The 18,263-nt window shown below is 41.2% G+C and overlaps 1 protein-coding gene across 7 annotated transcripts in view; it reads left to right on the top strand.

Annotated features, from left to right (window-relative positions):
* The window catches only part of ythdc2 (YTH domain containing 2), a 49,654-nt gene that overhangs the window by 8,077 nt on the left and 23,314 nt on the right, over positions 1-18,263 (top strand). For 6 of the 7 annotated variants that reach the window (XR_007485418.1, XM_049738438.1, XM_049738437.1 and 3 more), the window contains 17 exons: positions 98-300; positions 3,353-3,519; positions 7,990-8,092; positions 8,234-8,396; positions 9,109-9,216; positions 9,288-9,433; positions 10,147-10,282; positions 10,425-10,551; positions 10,669-10,734; positions 11,252-11,427; positions 11,938-12,034; positions 12,930-13,017; positions 13,576-13,656; positions 13,743-13,825; positions 13,978-14,083; positions 17,232-17,345; positions 17,430-17,702. Coding sequence is in view for 6 of the 7 variants with exons in the window: in XM_049738438.1 (XP_049594395.1) it covers positions 98-300; positions 3,353-3,519; positions 7,990-8,092; positions 8,234-8,396; positions 9,109-9,216; positions 9,288-9,433; positions 10,147-10,282; positions 10,425-10,551; positions 10,669-10,734; positions 11,252-11,427; positions 11,938-12,034; positions 12,930-13,017; positions 13,576-13,656; positions 13,743-13,825; positions 13,978-14,083; positions 17,232-17,345; positions 17,430-17,702 (2,237 nt within the window). In the remaining variant the exon portion in view is untranslated. The remainder of the gene's footprint in view (positions 1-97; positions 301-3,352; positions 3,520-7,989; positions 8,093-8,233; positions 8,397-9,108; positions 9,217-9,287; positions 9,434-10,146; positions 10,283-10,424; positions 10,552-10,668; positions 10,735-11,251; positions 11,428-11,937; positions 12,035-12,929; positions 13,018-13,575; positions 13,657-13,742; positions 13,826-13,977; positions 14,084-17,231; positions 17,346-17,429; positions 17,703-18,263) is intronic. The other variant, XM_049738444.1, reaches the window with a different exon arrangement.

The following is an 18,263-nucleotide window of genomic DNA, read 5'->3' as shown; positions in this document are numbered from 1 at the left end:
GAATGACAGAACACTAAAAGTTGTAGTCATGCAAACGTTTAGCTGTTCTTGTCACATTTGGACAAAGTTGTATCATGATCTGTCTTCTATCAATCAGACAACAGCTTTGACATGAACAGGCCAAAGGGGTGCCTGGATAGTGGCATTTCTGTGGTTCCCCCAAGGAGGAGGGCATCAGAGTTTGACAGTTTCCGCCGTGCGCTGCCTGTGTATGAGCATGAGGAACAGATAGTCAGACTAATTGGAGAAAACAAAGTGGTACTGATCGTAGGAGAGACGGGTTCTGGGAAAACCACCCAGGTAAGAGAATGATTGCAAAATCAATACAATTGTTTATGAATACTCCTCAGTGGCATTCTTGTACATTCAGTGTCACATTTTAACCAGAAGTCACTTTTCCACTAATGAGAGCTGTATATGCTTTTTTTAGTCAAGGACTTAAAGTGGGTGAATAATTTCATACACCCAACATCTCATTATACAGTGCCTTGCGAAAGTATTCGGCCCCCTTGAACCTTTCAACAATTCGCCACATTTCAGACTTCAAACATACGGATATAAAATTTAAATTTTTTGTCAAGAATCAACAACAAGTGGGACACAATCGTGAAGTGGAACGAAATTTATTGGATAATTTAAACTTTTTAAAAAAATAAAAAACTGAAAAGTGGGGCGTGCAATATTATTCGGCCCCCTTGCGCTAATACTTTGTAGCGCCACCTTTTGCTGCAATTACAGCTGCAAGTCGCTTGGGATATGTCTCTATCAGTTTTGCACATCGAAAGACTGGAATTCTTGCCCATTCTTCCTTGCAAAACAGCTCGAGCTCAGTGAGGTTGGATGGAGAGCGTTTGTGAACAGCAGTCTTCAGCTCTTTCCACAGATTCTCGATTGGATTCAGGTCTGGACTTTGACTTAGCCATTCTAACACCTGGATACGTCTATTTGTGAACCATTCCATTGTAGATTTGGCTTTATGTTTTGGATCATTGTCCTGTTGGAAGATAAATCTCCAGCCCAGGCTCAGGTCTTTTGCAGACTCCAACAGGTTTTCTTCCAGAATGGTCCTGTATTTGGCTCCATTCATCTTCCCATCAATTTTAGCTATCTTCCCTGTCCCTGCTGAAGAAAAGCAGGCCCAAACCATGATGCTGCCACCACCATGTTTGACAGTGGGGATGGTGTGTTCAAGGTGATGAGCTGTGTTGCTTTTACGCCAAACATATCGTTTTGCATTGTGGCCAAAAAGTTCGATTTTGGATTCATCCGACCAGAGCACCTTCTTCCACATGTTTGGTGTGTTTAAACGAGACTTTTTATGGATATCTTTGAGAAATGGCTTTCTTCTTGCCACTCTTCCATAAAGGCTAGATTTGTGCAGTGCACAACTGATTGTTGTCCCATGGACAGACTCTCCCACCTCAGCTGTAGTTATCTGCATTTCATCCAGAGCAGTGGTTCTTAACCTGGGTTCGATCGAACCCTAGGAGTTCGGTGAGTCGGCTTCAGGGGTTCGGCAGAGCTGGTATGTCATTGCCCCGCCCCGCCCCCTGTCCGGGGATGGCCGAACACACCGGTAGCTCCCCCTTCCATTTCTTTTGTCTTCATGGTTCTCTCTGCGCTTTAAAGGGCTAGAGACACCGGTATATGTATAAATCGGTTTTAGTTAGCTTATGGGCTTATAAATATAAATTGACGCTCGAAACAACGAAAAGGAAGCTGTTGCTCTGAAAAATATCATTTAAATTTGCCGCACAGACGAGTTTGACTGCACTGAGCCGCCAGCCGGAAGTGACGTCTCATGACGTCTCAAGTTGTACGCGTTTAGCTTCAGTGAATGTAAACAAAAAGAGAAGAGGGGCCAGCGCGGAGACGTCGGGCCAGGTTTGCGGCCAACCCAGCGACGTCGGGCCAGGTTTGCGGCCAACCCAGCTCGCCTAGCCGTGCCTTCCATTATCCTGGCGTACATTCGTTCGCGGGACGACAAGATGGGTTGAGTTCGCCTGATAGGATCCACGAACCGGACAGTGCGTGCCTGCTGTGTGCTCGTGTTCACAGTGGCCTGGTTGACTGTCATCTTTCCGGACCCTGCTGTGCATCGGGAGCGGCTAGCGTGCTATCACTCTTATTGTTCATCTTCTTGTTTTATTTGTCCTGTGTTGTTTACTTGTATGTGCGTTGTGAACTCTGTCTTATCTTTCCGGACTCTGCTGTGCATCGGGAGCGGCTAGCGTGCTATCACTCTTATTGTTCATCTTCTTGTTTTATTTTTCCTGTGTTGTTTACTTGTATGTGCGTTGTGAACGCTGTCTTGTCACCCTGGGATAGTGAGAAACGTAATTTCGATCTCTTTGTGTGTCTTGACATGCGGAGGAATTGACAGTAAAGGAGACTTTTGAGACTTTGACTTTGAAAAGTATGTCGAAGCGTGACGGGAGGGGAATTCAGAAAACGTGCTCAGCTCGTCGAAAAAATGCGATTTAAGAAATAAAATTAAAAATGTGCCTAAAACCTAAACCAAACGCTGCAGATGTTCATTTCTTCATTCGCAGTGGTCAACTCGGCACTCTACTCTTTTTACTATGCCAACCTAACCACAGTGACGGGAGAGGCACAATTCAGAAAACGTGCTCAGCTCGTCGAGAAAATGCGATTTAAGCAATAAAATTAAAAATGCTTATCAAACCTAAACCAAACGTTGCAGGTGGTCATGTCTTCATGTGCCGAGATCAACTCGGCACTCTAAAGCCCCCAAGAGCACTTTTTACTATGCCAACCTAACCAGAGTGACGGGAGGGGCACAATTCAGAAAATGTGTTGATTCATGACAAAAAAATTAAATTTTATATCTTTATGTTTGAAGCCTGAAATGTGGCAAAATGTTGAAAGGTTCAAGGGGGCCGAATACTTTCGCAAGGCACTGTAAAAACACTTTATATTAATTTTGTTCTGCTTCATGATTGTGTCCCACTAGTGTTGATTTTTCACAAAACATGCAATTTTATCTTTATATTTGAAAGCTTAAAAGTGTCAAAAGGTCAAAATGTTCAAAGAGGGGGGTAATGCATTCGTGAGGCACTGTATATTTTTTTAGGGGGGGTTATTTTTTTAAACCCAGATCAACGCATTATTTAGAAAACCTTACTTGGGGAATTCTGGTTGCCCTGAGAAATTTACTGCATTGCTACTGCATTGCAGTCAACATAAGCACAGTGGAGGAGCCATTTGGATAAAAACAGATCCGACCTGAGCAGATCTTGCTTCAACATTAGATAGTGCTTATTTTTGGTGTGGGTTTCACTGTTGGGTTTGCCATTCGAATAATTTGATTTTTTCATATACGTTTGATCAGATTCCACAGTTTCTGTTGGACGACTGCAGCAAGAAAGGAGAGTGCTGCAGAATTTTCTGTACTCAGCCCAGACGCCTGGCTGCTATCACTGTCGCTGAGAGAGTGGCAGCTGAGAGGGGAGAGACAATCGGCAAGACTGTTGGCTATCACATTAGACTAGAGAGCAGGTAAAACCCCTTTTAGTCAAAATTTCCTACATAATAATAATAATAATAATAACAACGTAATTTCCGGTGTATAAGCCGCGACTTTTTTCCAAAATTTTAAACCCTGCGGCTTATAGTCAGGTGCGGTTTATATAAGATTTTTTTCGTGATTTTTGTGATGACTTGATCACTTTTACTCTTAACACTATTATATACAGTAAAAGCTTAAAAACAAACGGACAAATAACTCGTTTTCAAATCAGACGAGTAAAAACTGGTCAAGTATTTAAAAAAATATATATTATTAAAAGTGAAGACAATTTGCAATTCTAGTAATGACACACGAATTTGATGCACAATTTGTCTTCGCGGGCCACATAGAATGATGTGGCGGGCCGTATCTGGCCCCCGGGCCTTGAGTTTGACACCTGTGCTCTAAACCCTTTCTCTTAGTCTGCCATGTGACTCAGAGATTACACAAAGCAGTGGCGCTGTTTGGACCATCTGCATTGTATTAAAACCCAATCAATCAGCATTTAAATTCAATTCTTCTGACATTTTGCTCACCAAAAAGAAGTTGTAATGAATGTGAACTTTTAATGCATTTTATTCAGAAGGTTACTTTGAACCCTGAGGCTTAAATGGCTAGAGACACCGGTATATGTATAAATCGGTTTTAGTTAGCTTATGGGCTTATAAATATAAATTGACGCTCGAAACAACGAAAAGGAAGCTGTTGCTCTGAAAAATATCATTTAAATTTGCCGCACAGACGAGTTTGACTGCACCGAGCCGCCAGCCGGAAGTGACGTCTCATGACGTCTCAAGTTGTACGCGTTTAGCTTCAGTGAATGTAAACAAAAAGAGAAGAGGGGCCAGCGCGGAGACGTCGGGCCAGGTTTGCGGCCAACCCAGCTCGCCTAGCCGTGCCTTCCATTATCCTGGCGTACGTTCGTTCGCGGGACGACAAGATGGGTTGAGTTCGCCTGATAGGATCCACGAACCAGACAGTGCGTGCCTGCTGTGTGCTCGTGTTCACAGTGGCCTGGTTGACTGTCATCTTTCTCCAGGGTCCGCCCTGCTGTGCATCGGGAGCGGCTAGCGTCCTATCACTCTTATTGTTCATCTTCTTGTTTTATTTGTCCTGTGTTGTTTACTTGTATGTGCGTTGTGAACTCTGTCTTATCTTTCCAGACTCTGCTGTGCATCGGGAGAGGCTAGCGTGCTATCACTCTTATTGTTCATCTTCTTGTTTTAATTTTCCTGTGTTGTTTACTTGTATGTGCGTTGTGAACTCTGTCTTGTCACCCTGGGATAGTGAGAAACGTAATTTCGATCTCTTTGTGTGTCTTGACATGCGGAGGAATTGACAATAAAGGAGACTTTGAGACTTTGACTTTGAAAAGTATGTCGAAGCGTGACGGGAGGGGCACAATTCAGAAAACGTGCTCAGTTCGTCGAAAAAATGCGATTTAAGAAATAAAATGCGCCTAAAACCTGAACCAAACGCTGCAGATGTTCATTTCTCCATGCGCAGTGGTCAACTCGGCACTCTACTCTTTTTACTATGCCAACCTAACCACAGTGACGGGAGAGGCACAATTCAGAAAACGTGCTCAGCTCGTCGAGAAAATGCGATTTAAGCAATAAAATTAAAAATGCTTATCAAACCTAAACCAAACGTTGCAGGTGGTCATGTCTTCATGTGCCGAGATCAACTCGGCACTCTAAAGCCCCCAAGAGCACTTTTTACTATGCCAACCTAACCAGAGTGACGGGAGGGGCACAATTCAGAAAATGTGCTCAGCTCAGCCCAAGTGAACTGCTAGATTCATCATATTCTGCGTCAAAAGAGGTTTCTGAATTGGATAAAATGGTGCTAATATTGCCGCTAGAAACGGAGCTGTCGCTATCATCTGCCATGTTGTTTGGGTTTGTTGACATTCAGATGTACAACTTGTGACGTCACAGTAATGGCGCCGCCAGTTTGGCTTCGTGCGGGACCCGATCGATAAACTGGCATTTCATTTCAGCTTTATTCTTAGTAATCGGTGTCCATTTTTAATTTCCAATGCGGCAAATGTGTTCACTTTATACATTCTATCAAATTCTGTTCTAATTGAAAAAAAAAAAAGGGATGTCCCTAGCCCTTTAAATGGTGGCGCGGCGTACTTATGGATTTTTATGGCCTCCGGCCTCCAGGGGGGCGCTCTAGCAGGAAGCAAGAGCGAGACAGACGAATAAGAAATAATGCGCCGAAGAAGACGTGCTAGTTTGTGTTTACAACATTTTGCGCGTCACGCAGAACGCGATCAAGACAGACATTACTGAAAGGAAGCTTTTATACACAAACCGTCATTATGGGGGACAAAAGAAATGCATATAATGCCGCTTTTAAGCTAAAGGCAGTCGATGATGACAACATTGTGTTGCATCACCCTTTTCTTCATTTCGTGGTCACGTCTACCGTAGTTTCCGGTGTATAAGCCGTGACTTTTTTCAAAAATTTTGAACCCTGCGGCTTATAGTCAGGTGCGGCTTATATAAGATATTTTTCAGGATTTTTGTGATGACTTGATCACTTTTAAGCTTAACACTATTATGTACCGTCAAAGCTACAAAACAAACTGACAAATAACTAGTTTTCAAATCAGATGAGTAAAAACTGGTTAAATATTAAAAAAAAAAGATATTAAAAGTGAAGACAATTTGCAATTCTAGTAATGACACACGAATTTGATGCACGATTTGTCTTCGCGGGCCACATAGAATGATGTGGCGGGCCATATCTGGCACCCGGGCCTTGAGTTTGACACCTGTGCTCTAAACCCTTTCTCTTACTCTGCCATGTGACTCAGAGATTACACAAAGCAGTGGCGCTGTTTGGACCATCTGCATTGTATTAAAACCCAATCAATCAGCATTTAAATTCAATTCTTCTGACATTTTGCTCACCAAAAACAAGTTGTAATGAATGTGAACTTTTAATGCATTTTATTCAGAAGGTTACTTTGAACCCTGAGGCTTAAATGGCGACGCGGTGTATGTATAGGCGAAGAAGAGATAATGCGCCGAAGAAGACGTGCTAGTTTGTGTTTACAACATTTCGCGCATCACGCAGAACGCAATCAAGACGGACATTACTGAAAGGAAGCTTTTATACACAAACCGTCATTAGGGGGGACAAAAGAAATGCATATGATGCCGCTTTTAAGGTAAAGGCAGTCGATGTTGATGACATTGTGTTGCGGCACCCTTTTCTTTATTTCGTGGTCCGGTCTACTCTGGAGCTATACGTGTCGCTCACTAGTTTAATGTAATTTAGCGCTTCGTGCATGAATAAGATTAGCATGAACAGACCCTCATCATGGAAAATGCTAGAAGAAATGGATAAAAACGACGACGAAAGAGATACTGAGAAAGTGTGTGGCGAAGGATATCTAACGTTATTCCAATCGGAAATTGAGGAGGAAGACTTCGATGGTTTCAGTGCACAGGAGAAAGATGAAGACGATGAAGCTCTTTTTTTTACTTTTACTTCAACCAGCCCTGTTAGTGCTGTGTTACTGTGTTGCTGCTGTGTTACCGCCGCGTCTCAGTGACTCTTATGTTTTATTTAATCAAACCCTATTAGTGCTGTGTTACTTCCGTGTTGCTGCGGTATTACTGCCGCGTCACAGGCAGTGTTTGGAAAGAAATGTTAAGGTATGTTATTAAAACTTTAAAAAAGCTTTCTGTGTCCAGTATTTCTTTGTTAATAACTCGCGTGCACACTTTCGTGTTGCTGTGGTACTACTGCTGCGTCACAGGCAATGTTTAGAAAGACATGTTCAAGTATGTTATTCAAACTTCAAAAAGGCTTTCTGTGCATTGTCTTCCTTTGTAAAAAAAACCCATGTGCACGTGCGGTTTATAGTCCGGTGCAGCTTATGTAAGAAAAAAACTAAAATATCCCAGAATTTTAGCCGTTGTCGCTTATAGTCCGGTGCGGCTTATACACCGGAAATTACGGTAATAATAATAATAATTTCAGAGCTTTCCGCTTTGGCAGAGCAATGAAGTTCTTGTAACAGCAAAAAAAAAAAAAAAAAAAAAAAAAAAAAAAAAAAGGCTCAGACTAAGGCTCTGTCCAAATAGCTCGAATAGCTCATAAAAGCTACGTGTGCACTTCAGTGAGCAGTGTAGGGTGTAATGTGAATGCCTGGAGAGGCATGCCTATGAAATTTTCTAGGAGCACAGTAGCACCTCACTTAAAATTATAGTTAGGTTATATGGGGGAGATATTTGTGTACAAGTCCCAATCCCCTCAAATTATCCCATACTTTTGCACAGACTAGACAGTGTTTATATTTTTATTTTTTATTTTACATTTGAAAAAGTGTGAAATAATTTTAACAACAAAAAAAAACCGCTACACTCAGCATTAAACTCTTATTCCTTCTTGTAATCTTTGTGAAATTGTGTAAATGACTCTTGGCTTTGACTCCATAGGGTTTCTCCCAAGACTCTTCTTACTTTCTGTACGACTGGAGTATTACTCAGGACACTCATGGCTGGAGATGTCAGTCTGGCATCTGTCACACATGTCATTGTGGTGAGCATTTAATGTACAACTCTAAACTCTGAAAATATGTTTGCGGTATTACTGTTTGTATTTAGGTGTTTCTCTTCATATACTTGGTTGTTTCCTAAAAATCAATCTGCCAGGCTAACCTACTTTGCTGTGTTTTTTAAGGATGAGGTGCATGAGCGTGATGGTCTCACTGACTTTTTGCTCACGAAGATGCTTGATGTACTTGAGGAAATACCTGCAATAAAACTGGTTCTCTCCAGTGCTTCTTTGGATGTTGACTTGTTCCTCAAATATTTTGGCGCTTGGTCCTGTCCTGTTTTTCATCGTAAGACATTATAAACTGTGATTCTGGTGTAATTGGTTTGTTTGAGTTAATAGTTGCTTTGCTCCCATAATATAAGGGAAGCATTTTCACTGCTGGCATCTGGCATGTCTAATGTCCACCTTCATATCAAATCATAATCTGAAACTTAAACGATCCAGAAATAGACTGTTCAATTGAGTCTTCATTCTAACACAATAATGCAGTAGTCAGTCCTCAAACACTTAGGAGATGCACAGTGTTTGTGGGCTCTTTCTCCAGTATAATAAAAAAAGAAGCAATATAGTACACCTAAAACCTCATCAACACTAACCCTAATTTACTAAAGATTTGCAAAAACTGGTGCAAACTTGAGCGCTTCCTCGAACAGATATGGAAGCTGTTCTTAGTAACCAGGTCTACACAGAATTGTGTGCCCTCTATTTGTGATCCTAATAAATCAATGTCGAGTTTTTAAACATACCGTGTGGTTTCAGTGAACACATCACACATTACAGGAATTTCTTACAGGCCATTATCTGCTTTTTACACTGTCTGCTACTCAGACATGAAGAACTATACCCATTTCAATAAAGTATGAATCAGGAATAAGGAGCACCATCTCACACAATCAAATGAACTAATGAATATGTGCTAGCTACTCATTGTGAGAATATTCAACTTTTATTTTGCATGACTTGTGAATAAATTGTCTTGTGTTTTTTTTTTTTTGTAGTCAAAGGAAGACAGTATGAAGTGAAACAACATTTTCTTGAAGACATTTTGAAGTTCACAGGTTTTAACAATAAAGAAGTGGGCAAAAACAAGGAAGAATCCCAGAGAAGTATGAATATTTACTTAGTGTTTGAAGCAACAGTATCGTCTGGTTCACCTCACTGTAGTTCTGCCTGTCAGGGAAGGAGACTCAGAACCTTTTGACAAAGAGGGACAAAGTAGAGGAGAAAATCAGTATTGAAGATGGGCAAAACACACACCTGGCATCCTCTAACTTATTCAGGGCCAGCAATGATCTGGATGAAGGAGGCACCATCAAGACACTGGTAATGTCCTTGCAAACACACAGTTTGCCAAATACTGTAAATCTATAATAAATATACTGTAAATATAAACCACTAATATGTTAATGATTCAGTTAAAATATCCATCCATCCATCCATCCATTTTCTGAACCGCTTAGTCCCCACGGGGGTCGCGGGCGTGCTGGAGCCTATCCCAGCCGTCATCGGGCAGTAGGCGGGGGACACCCTGAACTGGTTGCCAGCCAATCGCAGGGCACACAGAGACAGACAACCAATCGGACTCACACTCACACCTAGGGACAATTTGGAGTCTTCAATCGGCCTACCAAGCATGTTTTTGGAATGTGGGAGGAAACCGGAGTGCCCGGAGAAAACCCACGCGGGCCCGGGGAGAACATGCAAACTCCACACAGGGAGGGCCGGAGGTGGAATCGAACCCGCACCCTCCTAACTGTGAGGCGGACGTGCTACCCAGTGCGCCACCGAGCCGCCACAGTTAAAATATAGTGTATATAAAAGTTAAATAGATAAATTGTACCTATATGTTTAAAAAACACCCATTCTTAAATATGAACTGCAAATACTGTATATTGAACTCAAAAGTCAAATGAGAAAGCGAGAAATTGTTTCACTTGATTCATTTTTTTGAGGAGATACTCCACATTATGTACATTAACTGCCAATAATGGTGAGCAGGACTGTAAATGCTTCATTTTTGTTTTCTTGTGTTGCAGAATGTAAAAGGCTCAGAGCAGTTGCAGCCATGGCTCGTGAAAGAGATGGATACTTGCATTGCTAATATTTTCATGATTGCAGACCAGGAATATATTGTTCAACTCTTCAATCTCATTCTCTATGAACATGTTAATGGTATGACTATGTAGTCCTGAATGAACACAATAGAAAACATTTCGTGTATATGAAATGTGTTGGGCAGTCTCAAGAGTTATTTGACATATTTTCTTGTGGAACGTGACCAGTTGTGTCCTCGTGTTTGTATTGACTTGCCTAGTTAACTACATGCACAGCAAGACAGGGGCCACATCTTTGATGGTGACAGCAGGTCGAGGGTTCCTCGCAGAGATGGAGCGGTTGCTTAACATGGGGGCGGACATCAACTTGAAGGCAGGAAATGGATGGTATGATACGTTGTTTATTTATTGATGTTATTGCCAACGCAAGCGAAATGTGGTTTGTCTTCACATTACATCATCTGAGACTAACACTACTTAGACTAAAATGTCTTTTAATTAAAGGACTGCCTTGGACTTTGCAATAAGCTTACAACAATTAGATGCTGTTGATCTTCTTCAGTCTTCAATGTGAGTATGACAGCTCCTAAATGCAGATCTGCACTGATGGTATATATACATTCTTTATGGTCATATTGTACTGTATCAATATTGGGTTATCAATTAGTTTTATTAACTGCTAAAGTACAATTATATCACAGTATTACTTAATGTAAATCAGTTTTATATTAAAAATCATTTTGGTTATGGTCAGAGTTGGAGGAAACTCATTTCGGCTGGTTGTATCTGGGATCTTGTTCTTTCGGTCACGACCGACAGTTTGTGTCCATGGTTGAGGTTAGGAACATTGATCGACCAGTAAATCGAGAGCTTCGCCTTTGGGCTCAGCACCCTCTTCACCACAAAGGACCAGTACAGTACTGCGCCTAGAAATTCTGTCCATAAAAGTTCTTCAAAGAATTGGTGAATTTTGGCGACTTGTATTCATGATCTTATTGCCATAAAAAATGAAATTTTGTGTGGTGTAATCCTGAATAATGCATAAAGAAATAGTCATGTAATTGCTTGGATATCTTTGTTTGTGCAGTGCCATTAAAACAAAAGACCAGAATGAGACCCCAATGGTTCAGTGTGCCAGTGCTGAGCAAACCTCCGAAGACCAGGACCTGCTCAAACTGTATCATCACATCTTTGATGATGAGTTTGTAGACCTAGATCTCATCATGGACCTGCTGCACATGATCTGCTCAACCACGTGTGATGGTGTGTCTCATAACAATCTCTTTACTGGCCCTTCCTGGAAAAAATTCCATTGAACGGCAATTTTAGTTCTGAAACAATAATTATACAAGCTGCAACAGGGTAAAATTGTTTCCTCAAATTCAGCACCATTTTTATCCAAAGACCTTTAACAATATATCCTTTGCAAATACGGAGTAGTTGAAATGCAAAACTAGACAGTCATTTCTTGGAAGGAAATCTATATTCAAGTTCACCGGTTATAGTATTACGGAAATAAGGACACATTGGCTGTTTATTGTTCAACAGAACTCCTTAGCTAGTCAATGTATTAAACTCAATCACAGCTCATTCATTACAAGGAAAAATTGTAAATATTTGCATCAGATTCAAATAACAAAAACATGCACTTGAGTGCATGAAATTGATAGTTATTTTGCCAGTTATGTTTGGAAAAAAATCTTAATTATGTACCACATTCAAGAAACTGTACTTCTGAATCTGCTCAAAAGTGATCATAGCTGTTTGTCTCAGGTGCGGTGCTAATTTTTCTTCCTGGATATGATGACATTGTATCGCTCAGGGACCGGATTCTCTACGATGATACAAGATTTTCCACCGTTTCCAAAAGGTAATCCGCTTAAAAAATAAGCAGATCATTTGTTATACTAACCAAACCTTTAGTAGTGCACTAACCGTCGGTTTAGGTTGAGTGGTACTTTTTTGATTGGATAGCAAATACCTCTGCTGGCTGCTCCTCATTACATCCTGTATTTGGGATGCCAGTATGACTCAAGTATCCAAAATACAGTCTTCTTTCGTCTGCTCCTGTTAGTGGTCGACACAGCAGATCAATTGTTTCCAACTCACTGATCTCTAACCAAAGTACAGTATTTCATAAAATGCATATTCAAGGCTGCACAGTAATAAGGACTGTGAGGTCAAAATAATACAAGGTTGGCATAGCCAAAGTGGTTGAGGCCTGGGGGAACCCATATGTTATAGGGTTGATCTCCACCTCCTGCATTAAATCCTTAGGCATGAATCCCATCGAGCGGCAAATGTTTAAGAAGGCAGCTTATGTTGCTTTCACGTCAGAGTTCGTCAGCGTTTGTTCAAGGTTGCAAATGTTTGCAAAACGTTTGCCTCTAGTTTTGGTGATTTTTCTTGTCGCATGTTCAAATTCCTACGGGGACATGAAAGAACAGGTGAAAGTCTGCTGCTGGTCTGCCGACTGCTTGGCATTTTTGGCCTTTACCAAACCCTGATGAATACTGTCAGGCATTAGTTACCTTTGAAACAATTCACAATTGCTTGCCGCTCAATGAGAGAGGGGCTTTATATATCTTATCCTATACAATTTGCGGACCACTGAGATAGGCTTGAAAGTTATGTCCACCAGTGGCAAATAAGGATGGCTCATTGCTGCCATTAAAATAGCTTGTCCCAGATTATCCTCATGACGCCATTCATGTCAGGTATAACACCATTCTAAAGCATGGCTATGACATGTATATTTCTCTCAGGTACCAGGTGTTCACACTTCATTCAGACATGCCAAGCATTGAACAGAAAAAAGCCATGAAGAAGTCTCCACCGAGTGTTAGAAAGATTGTAAGCACATATTTTTCTATATTTACATGCAAGAATACATGTTATGTTTCAGAGGAAAGCCATCATTCTTCAATTGATTTTAAATATTGAGATATATTTGATGTATACTGTTTGTAACTAGCAATCTGCAATTCCTGGAGAAATTGCGTGTGAAGGCGAAGACCTTCACACTATTGTTATTCTACTTTTTTCGAAAATAAATTCCGCCCACTGTAAAATTCAAACCCACGCGGGAAAATGGCTCGTGTTGAAATCGCCATTAAGAATGAATGGAGATTTAAAAGTCACAAATTTGCTAATTACACAAAAACGGTAAATGTTATCAACAAAAAAAAATGGTAGCAAGCATGCCATGAATTTTTGGAATGTGTGAAAGTTTGAACGGGGTGAATCGGTTGAAGCATGTAGGACTAGTTAGGTGCCAAAAAAGTGGGAGGAATAAGTTGAATAATAATAATAATAAAGTAGAATAACAATGTGTGAAGGCGAAGCCTTCACACAATAAACAAATTAGATTAATTGTAAAAAAAACTTGCTGTACCTTTCACCACTGCTCAGATTCTTTCTACTAACATTGCTGAGACAAGCATCACCATTAATGATGTTGTCTTTGTGATTGATTCTGGAAAAGTCAAAGAGGTATGAAAGTTTTCAAAAATATTTCACAACATTTGTAGTTATCAATAGACATATCTGTAAACACGTCTTTTTTTTTATTTTTATAGAAATCTTTTGATACCATCAGTCGCATCTCAATGTTAAAGACAGTCTGGATTTCAAAAGCCAGCGCTCTTCAACGAAGAGGAAGGTAACAACTATAATGTCCATATTGAGAATTTGTCATGCTACTCATATTGTATTTTGTTTGATACAAATTTGAAATAGCTGTGCCCATTTACTCAATGATAACAAGTGTTTGACAAAATTGAACATGAACCTGAAAGTCAAACATGTCCACAGAGCCGGACGCTGCCAACCAGGGATTTGCTTCCACCTCTTCAGTCAACTAAGGTTCAACAATATGCAGGAGTTTCAGGTTCCACAGCTGCTACGAATGCCTCTGCAGGTAGATCCTGTTTACCAGGGACGTGCGGTCAGAGGAGGCAAGGGCCATGCCTCCCCTGCCATTATGAAAAGGGAAAAAACAAATTCAATTGTTTTTATTATAAAGTCATTTTCCTTTTAATGCCTCCCCAGTCATGAACCTCACCACATGTCACTGCTGTTTACACTTTTGATATCAGTGTAAGGTTTGTTGTTGTGACTATGTTACTATATTGTGTCCATGACCAAGCAAATTGGATGCACAGAACCATAAATACTAGAGATGAAATCAGATCAAGTGAAAGCCTGTGTTCACTATTACTGTTATCAAAATCAACAATCTTTATTGGCCAAATGTAGGGTTTCTGTGATCTGCTCACCATTTATAAAATATATATAGTAATCCCTCGTCACTTTGCGCGTCACCTATTGTGGCCTCGGTGCGTCACAGGTTTTTATGAAAACAAATACAGTTAAACCTTGGTTTTCGAACGTCCCGGTTCTCGAACAAATCGGAATTTAAACGGAAATTTCAAGATTTTTTTGCTTCGGTTGTCGAACAAAATTCGGAGGTCGAACCTCGCGAGATGTGCCGAGAAAACCCGACCGCGCGGCCCAGATGCCGACTGACTCCGTTCGTTATTGTATTTTCGTTACCTTGAGGATTGTATTAACCCCTAATCATGCCTCCAAAGAAAGCAAGTGGGAGCAGTAAAGCCATCCTAAAACACAAAGACGCTCTTAAAGCAATGCGACAGTGAGCGCCCGGCGCCCTGCGGTTGCGCGATCAGACCAAATTAAGCTCCCTGCGCACTTTGGTCCACTTAAATTTTGGAAAGTACATCAGGACTTTAAAAATATTTTCTAAATTTCAGCGACGGCTCTGTCACAATGATGCGACCAGCGCGGTGCAGTTGCGCGATCGAACAAAAATATGCAAATGAAAAAATGCTTAAAAAAAGCGTTTTTTTTTTTAGTCTTGGAATGGATTAACATTTTTTACATTATTTGTAATGGGAAAAATAGATTCGGAATTAGACCGATTCACTTCTCAAACCGCCTTCTGGAACGGATTGTGGGTGAAAAGCGAGGTTTGACTGTATGTATCACAGAATTTATCATTATTAATTACATATACAGTCGTATGAAAAAGTTTGTGCACCCCTGATCATTTTGAATGCGTTTACCAAACAAATTTTGTGTTCCAATAATAAGTGCTAAAGGTTTTCAAATCAAAAAACAACAAGGGTGCCCAAATGTATGCACCGGCCTATCTTTAAGACTTAAAGATTAAGTTTAAACTTAAAGTTTAAGTAATGATTGCAAACTTTCTGTAAATTCTGTAAACTTCATCTCACTTCTCAAATATTACTGTTTGTCTGCTACAGTAATCCCTCCTTTTTTGCTGGGGTTACGTTCCAAAAAGAACCCGTGATAGGTGAAATCTGTGCAGTAGAAACCTTTTTTTTAATTTTTTATTATACAGGTAAAACTTGTTTTCAGGCCCAAGCATTTGTTTAACAAAGAAAAGTAAACACTTTCTTCCAGATAACAGTAAAATAATAATTTTAGTCATCAGTACGTACTATATAGTGCACCTCTGCGGCCTGACTTCGCTCTGTATTGTCTTTTTCATCTGAACCCATAACACAATTCACTGTGAAAAAAAAACGTGAAGCAGCGAAGCCGTGAAAGTTGAACCGTGATATAGCGAGGGATTACTGTATATATTTTACTGAAATTGCTGTTCTGAACAACCAATGATTTATAAAGGAAAATCTTGAAAATGATCATGGGCAATGTTCCCTCTAATTTTTCAAGCTTCCTGTACACACTGTGGACCACTGTGTGCAACACTAGATTAAATAAATAAATAAATAGACAACGAGAACTTTATAAGCTTGGGGTCGGATTTTGTTTTGTGTGACAGCTCATTCCTTTTCTGTCGTTCTTTTGCGCTCACCCGCAATAATGTACCGATCCCCTGTCCCATCTTGAGTCTTTGTACAATTCCAACAGCTTTCAAATGACATTTCTGCTGAATGTAACACTTGAGGTAGCCAAACTTCCATTCAGTCCATATTTTCCCTCTGTAAACTCTGCGTGCTTTGCATAGTAGACCTTTCTCATTCGAAAAAGAAAAAATCACACCCAGTTTCACCGTTTGCTCTTTTATTTGCACACACTCCGACAGCCATTCCATCTTAAAAGTTAAAGTCCCAATGATTGTCACACACACATCTGGGTGTGGAGAAATTTGTCCTCTGCATTTAACCCATCCCCGTGTGATTTTGATCCATCCCCTGGGGGAGAGGGGAGGAGTGAGCAGCAGTGGTGCCGCGCTCGGGAATCATTTGGTGATCTAACCCCCCAATTCCAACCCTTAATGCTGAGTGCCAAGCAGGGAGGCAATGGGTCCCATTTTAATAGTCTTCGGTATGACCCGGCTGGGGTTTGAACCCACAACCTTCCAGTCTCAGGGCGGACACTCTACCACTAGGTCACTGAGCTGATTAAAAGAACCGCCACATCTCTTATATACTTTGGCATGGCGAGTGGATGTGTCGCTGCTCGTTCATTTCGCCATGAGAAAGGGGTTAGCTAACTTAGCGTTTGCATCTCTTGACTCCGCCGCACTGTTGTTAGCTAGCTAACCTGCACGGCACAGATGGGCAGGACACATTTTCAGGCACTGTCAATGCTATGATTGGCTATGTAAGCGTAAGTGAACCATATCATAGCATTGGCTGGACACCTGTTAATCACTGATTTACACTACAAAAAGGCACAGAAAGAAAATCATTCGGCCACTTAATTAGATTAGATTACGTCTAACATTAGATATTAATCAATCAATTTATGCTGAAATTTATTTTGTGTGCAGCATAGAGTTTCTTGTCCGCAGAGACTGTGCGAGCAGTGCGCAATTGTGCAGCTGCGCAGCTTAGAGGGAACAGTGATCAGGGGTGCCCAAACTTTTGCATATAACTGTACATAATTATAAAATCACAAATCAACTGCCAATTTGCAGTGGAATGGGAAGAACAGCAAATAATTGTCTCCAGCCTGGCTAGAACGTAGATGCTAAAATTCCTTACCAAAGTATTCATTTTTGTTTCGTGTGTGTGTCTGTCTTTCTGTGTGTTTGTGTCTGTGTGTTTTTGTGTTAGGAATTATGTCTGCAGACCAAATTGCTGACTCCCTCTCCAGTATCTGAGTTCTTGTCCAAGGCTCCACAACCTCCTACAGCACATGCTGTAAAGAGTGCTGTGCAGATTCTTAAGGTAAGAAATGCTTATAATGGATGAGTAACAATGAATGCATCACATACATGGTGGGTATTGTTTCAATCATGTCTTTTTCATCAGACAATAGATGCTATGAATGAGAATGAAGACTTGACTGACCTTGGCTTCCATTTGGCTGATCTACCTGTTGAGCCCAATCTGGGAAAGATGGTCCTATGTGCTGTAGTGCTGAAGTGTCTAGACCCCATTTTGACCATCGCCTGTACATTAGGTTATCGGGACCCCTTTATTCTCCCTGTCCAGGGCTCTCAGAAGAGGGCTGCTCTTCAGTGTCGTAAACATTTCGCTTCCAACAGCTTCAGTGACCACATGACCATGCTGAGAATTTTTCAGGTAATTTTAATTCTCTATTCAGTACCCAGTACAATACTGACTTATGTACAAGAGACATTTTCACAAATAATTATCCATCCATCCGTCCGTCCGTCCGTCCGTCCGTCCGTCCGTCCGTCCGTCCGTCCGTCCGTCCGTCCGTCCGTCCGTCCATCCATCCATCCATCCATCCATCCATCCATCCATCCATCCATTTTCTGTACCGCTTTTTCCCCACGGGGGTCGTGGGCATGCTGGAGCCTATCCCAGCAGTCATCGGGCAGTAGGCGGAGGACACCCTGAACCGGTTGCTAGCCGACTGCAGAGCACACAAAGACAAACAGTCATCCGCACTCGCACTCAGGGGCATTTTGTAGTGCTGAATCGGCCTATCAAGGATGTTTTTGGGATGTGGGAGGAAACCGGAGTACCCGGAGAAAACCCACGCGGGCTCGGGGAGAACATGCAAACTCCACACAGGGAGGGTCGGAGGTGGAATCGAACCGGCACACTCCTAACTGTGAGGCGGACGTGCTAACCAGTGCCCCACCAAGCCGCCAATAATTACTACCGTAATTTTCG

The sequence above is a fragment of the Syngnathus scovelli genome, chromosome 13 (genome assembly GCF_024217435.2).
Source record: "Syngnathus scovelli strain Florida chromosome 13, RoL_Ssco_1.2, whole genome shotgun sequence".
Taxonomy (NCBI): Eukaryota; Metazoa; Chordata; class Actinopteri; order Syngnathiformes; family Syngnathidae; genus Syngnathus; species Syngnathus scovelli.
This window is presented reverse-complemented; position numbering and strand designations above follow the sequence as displayed.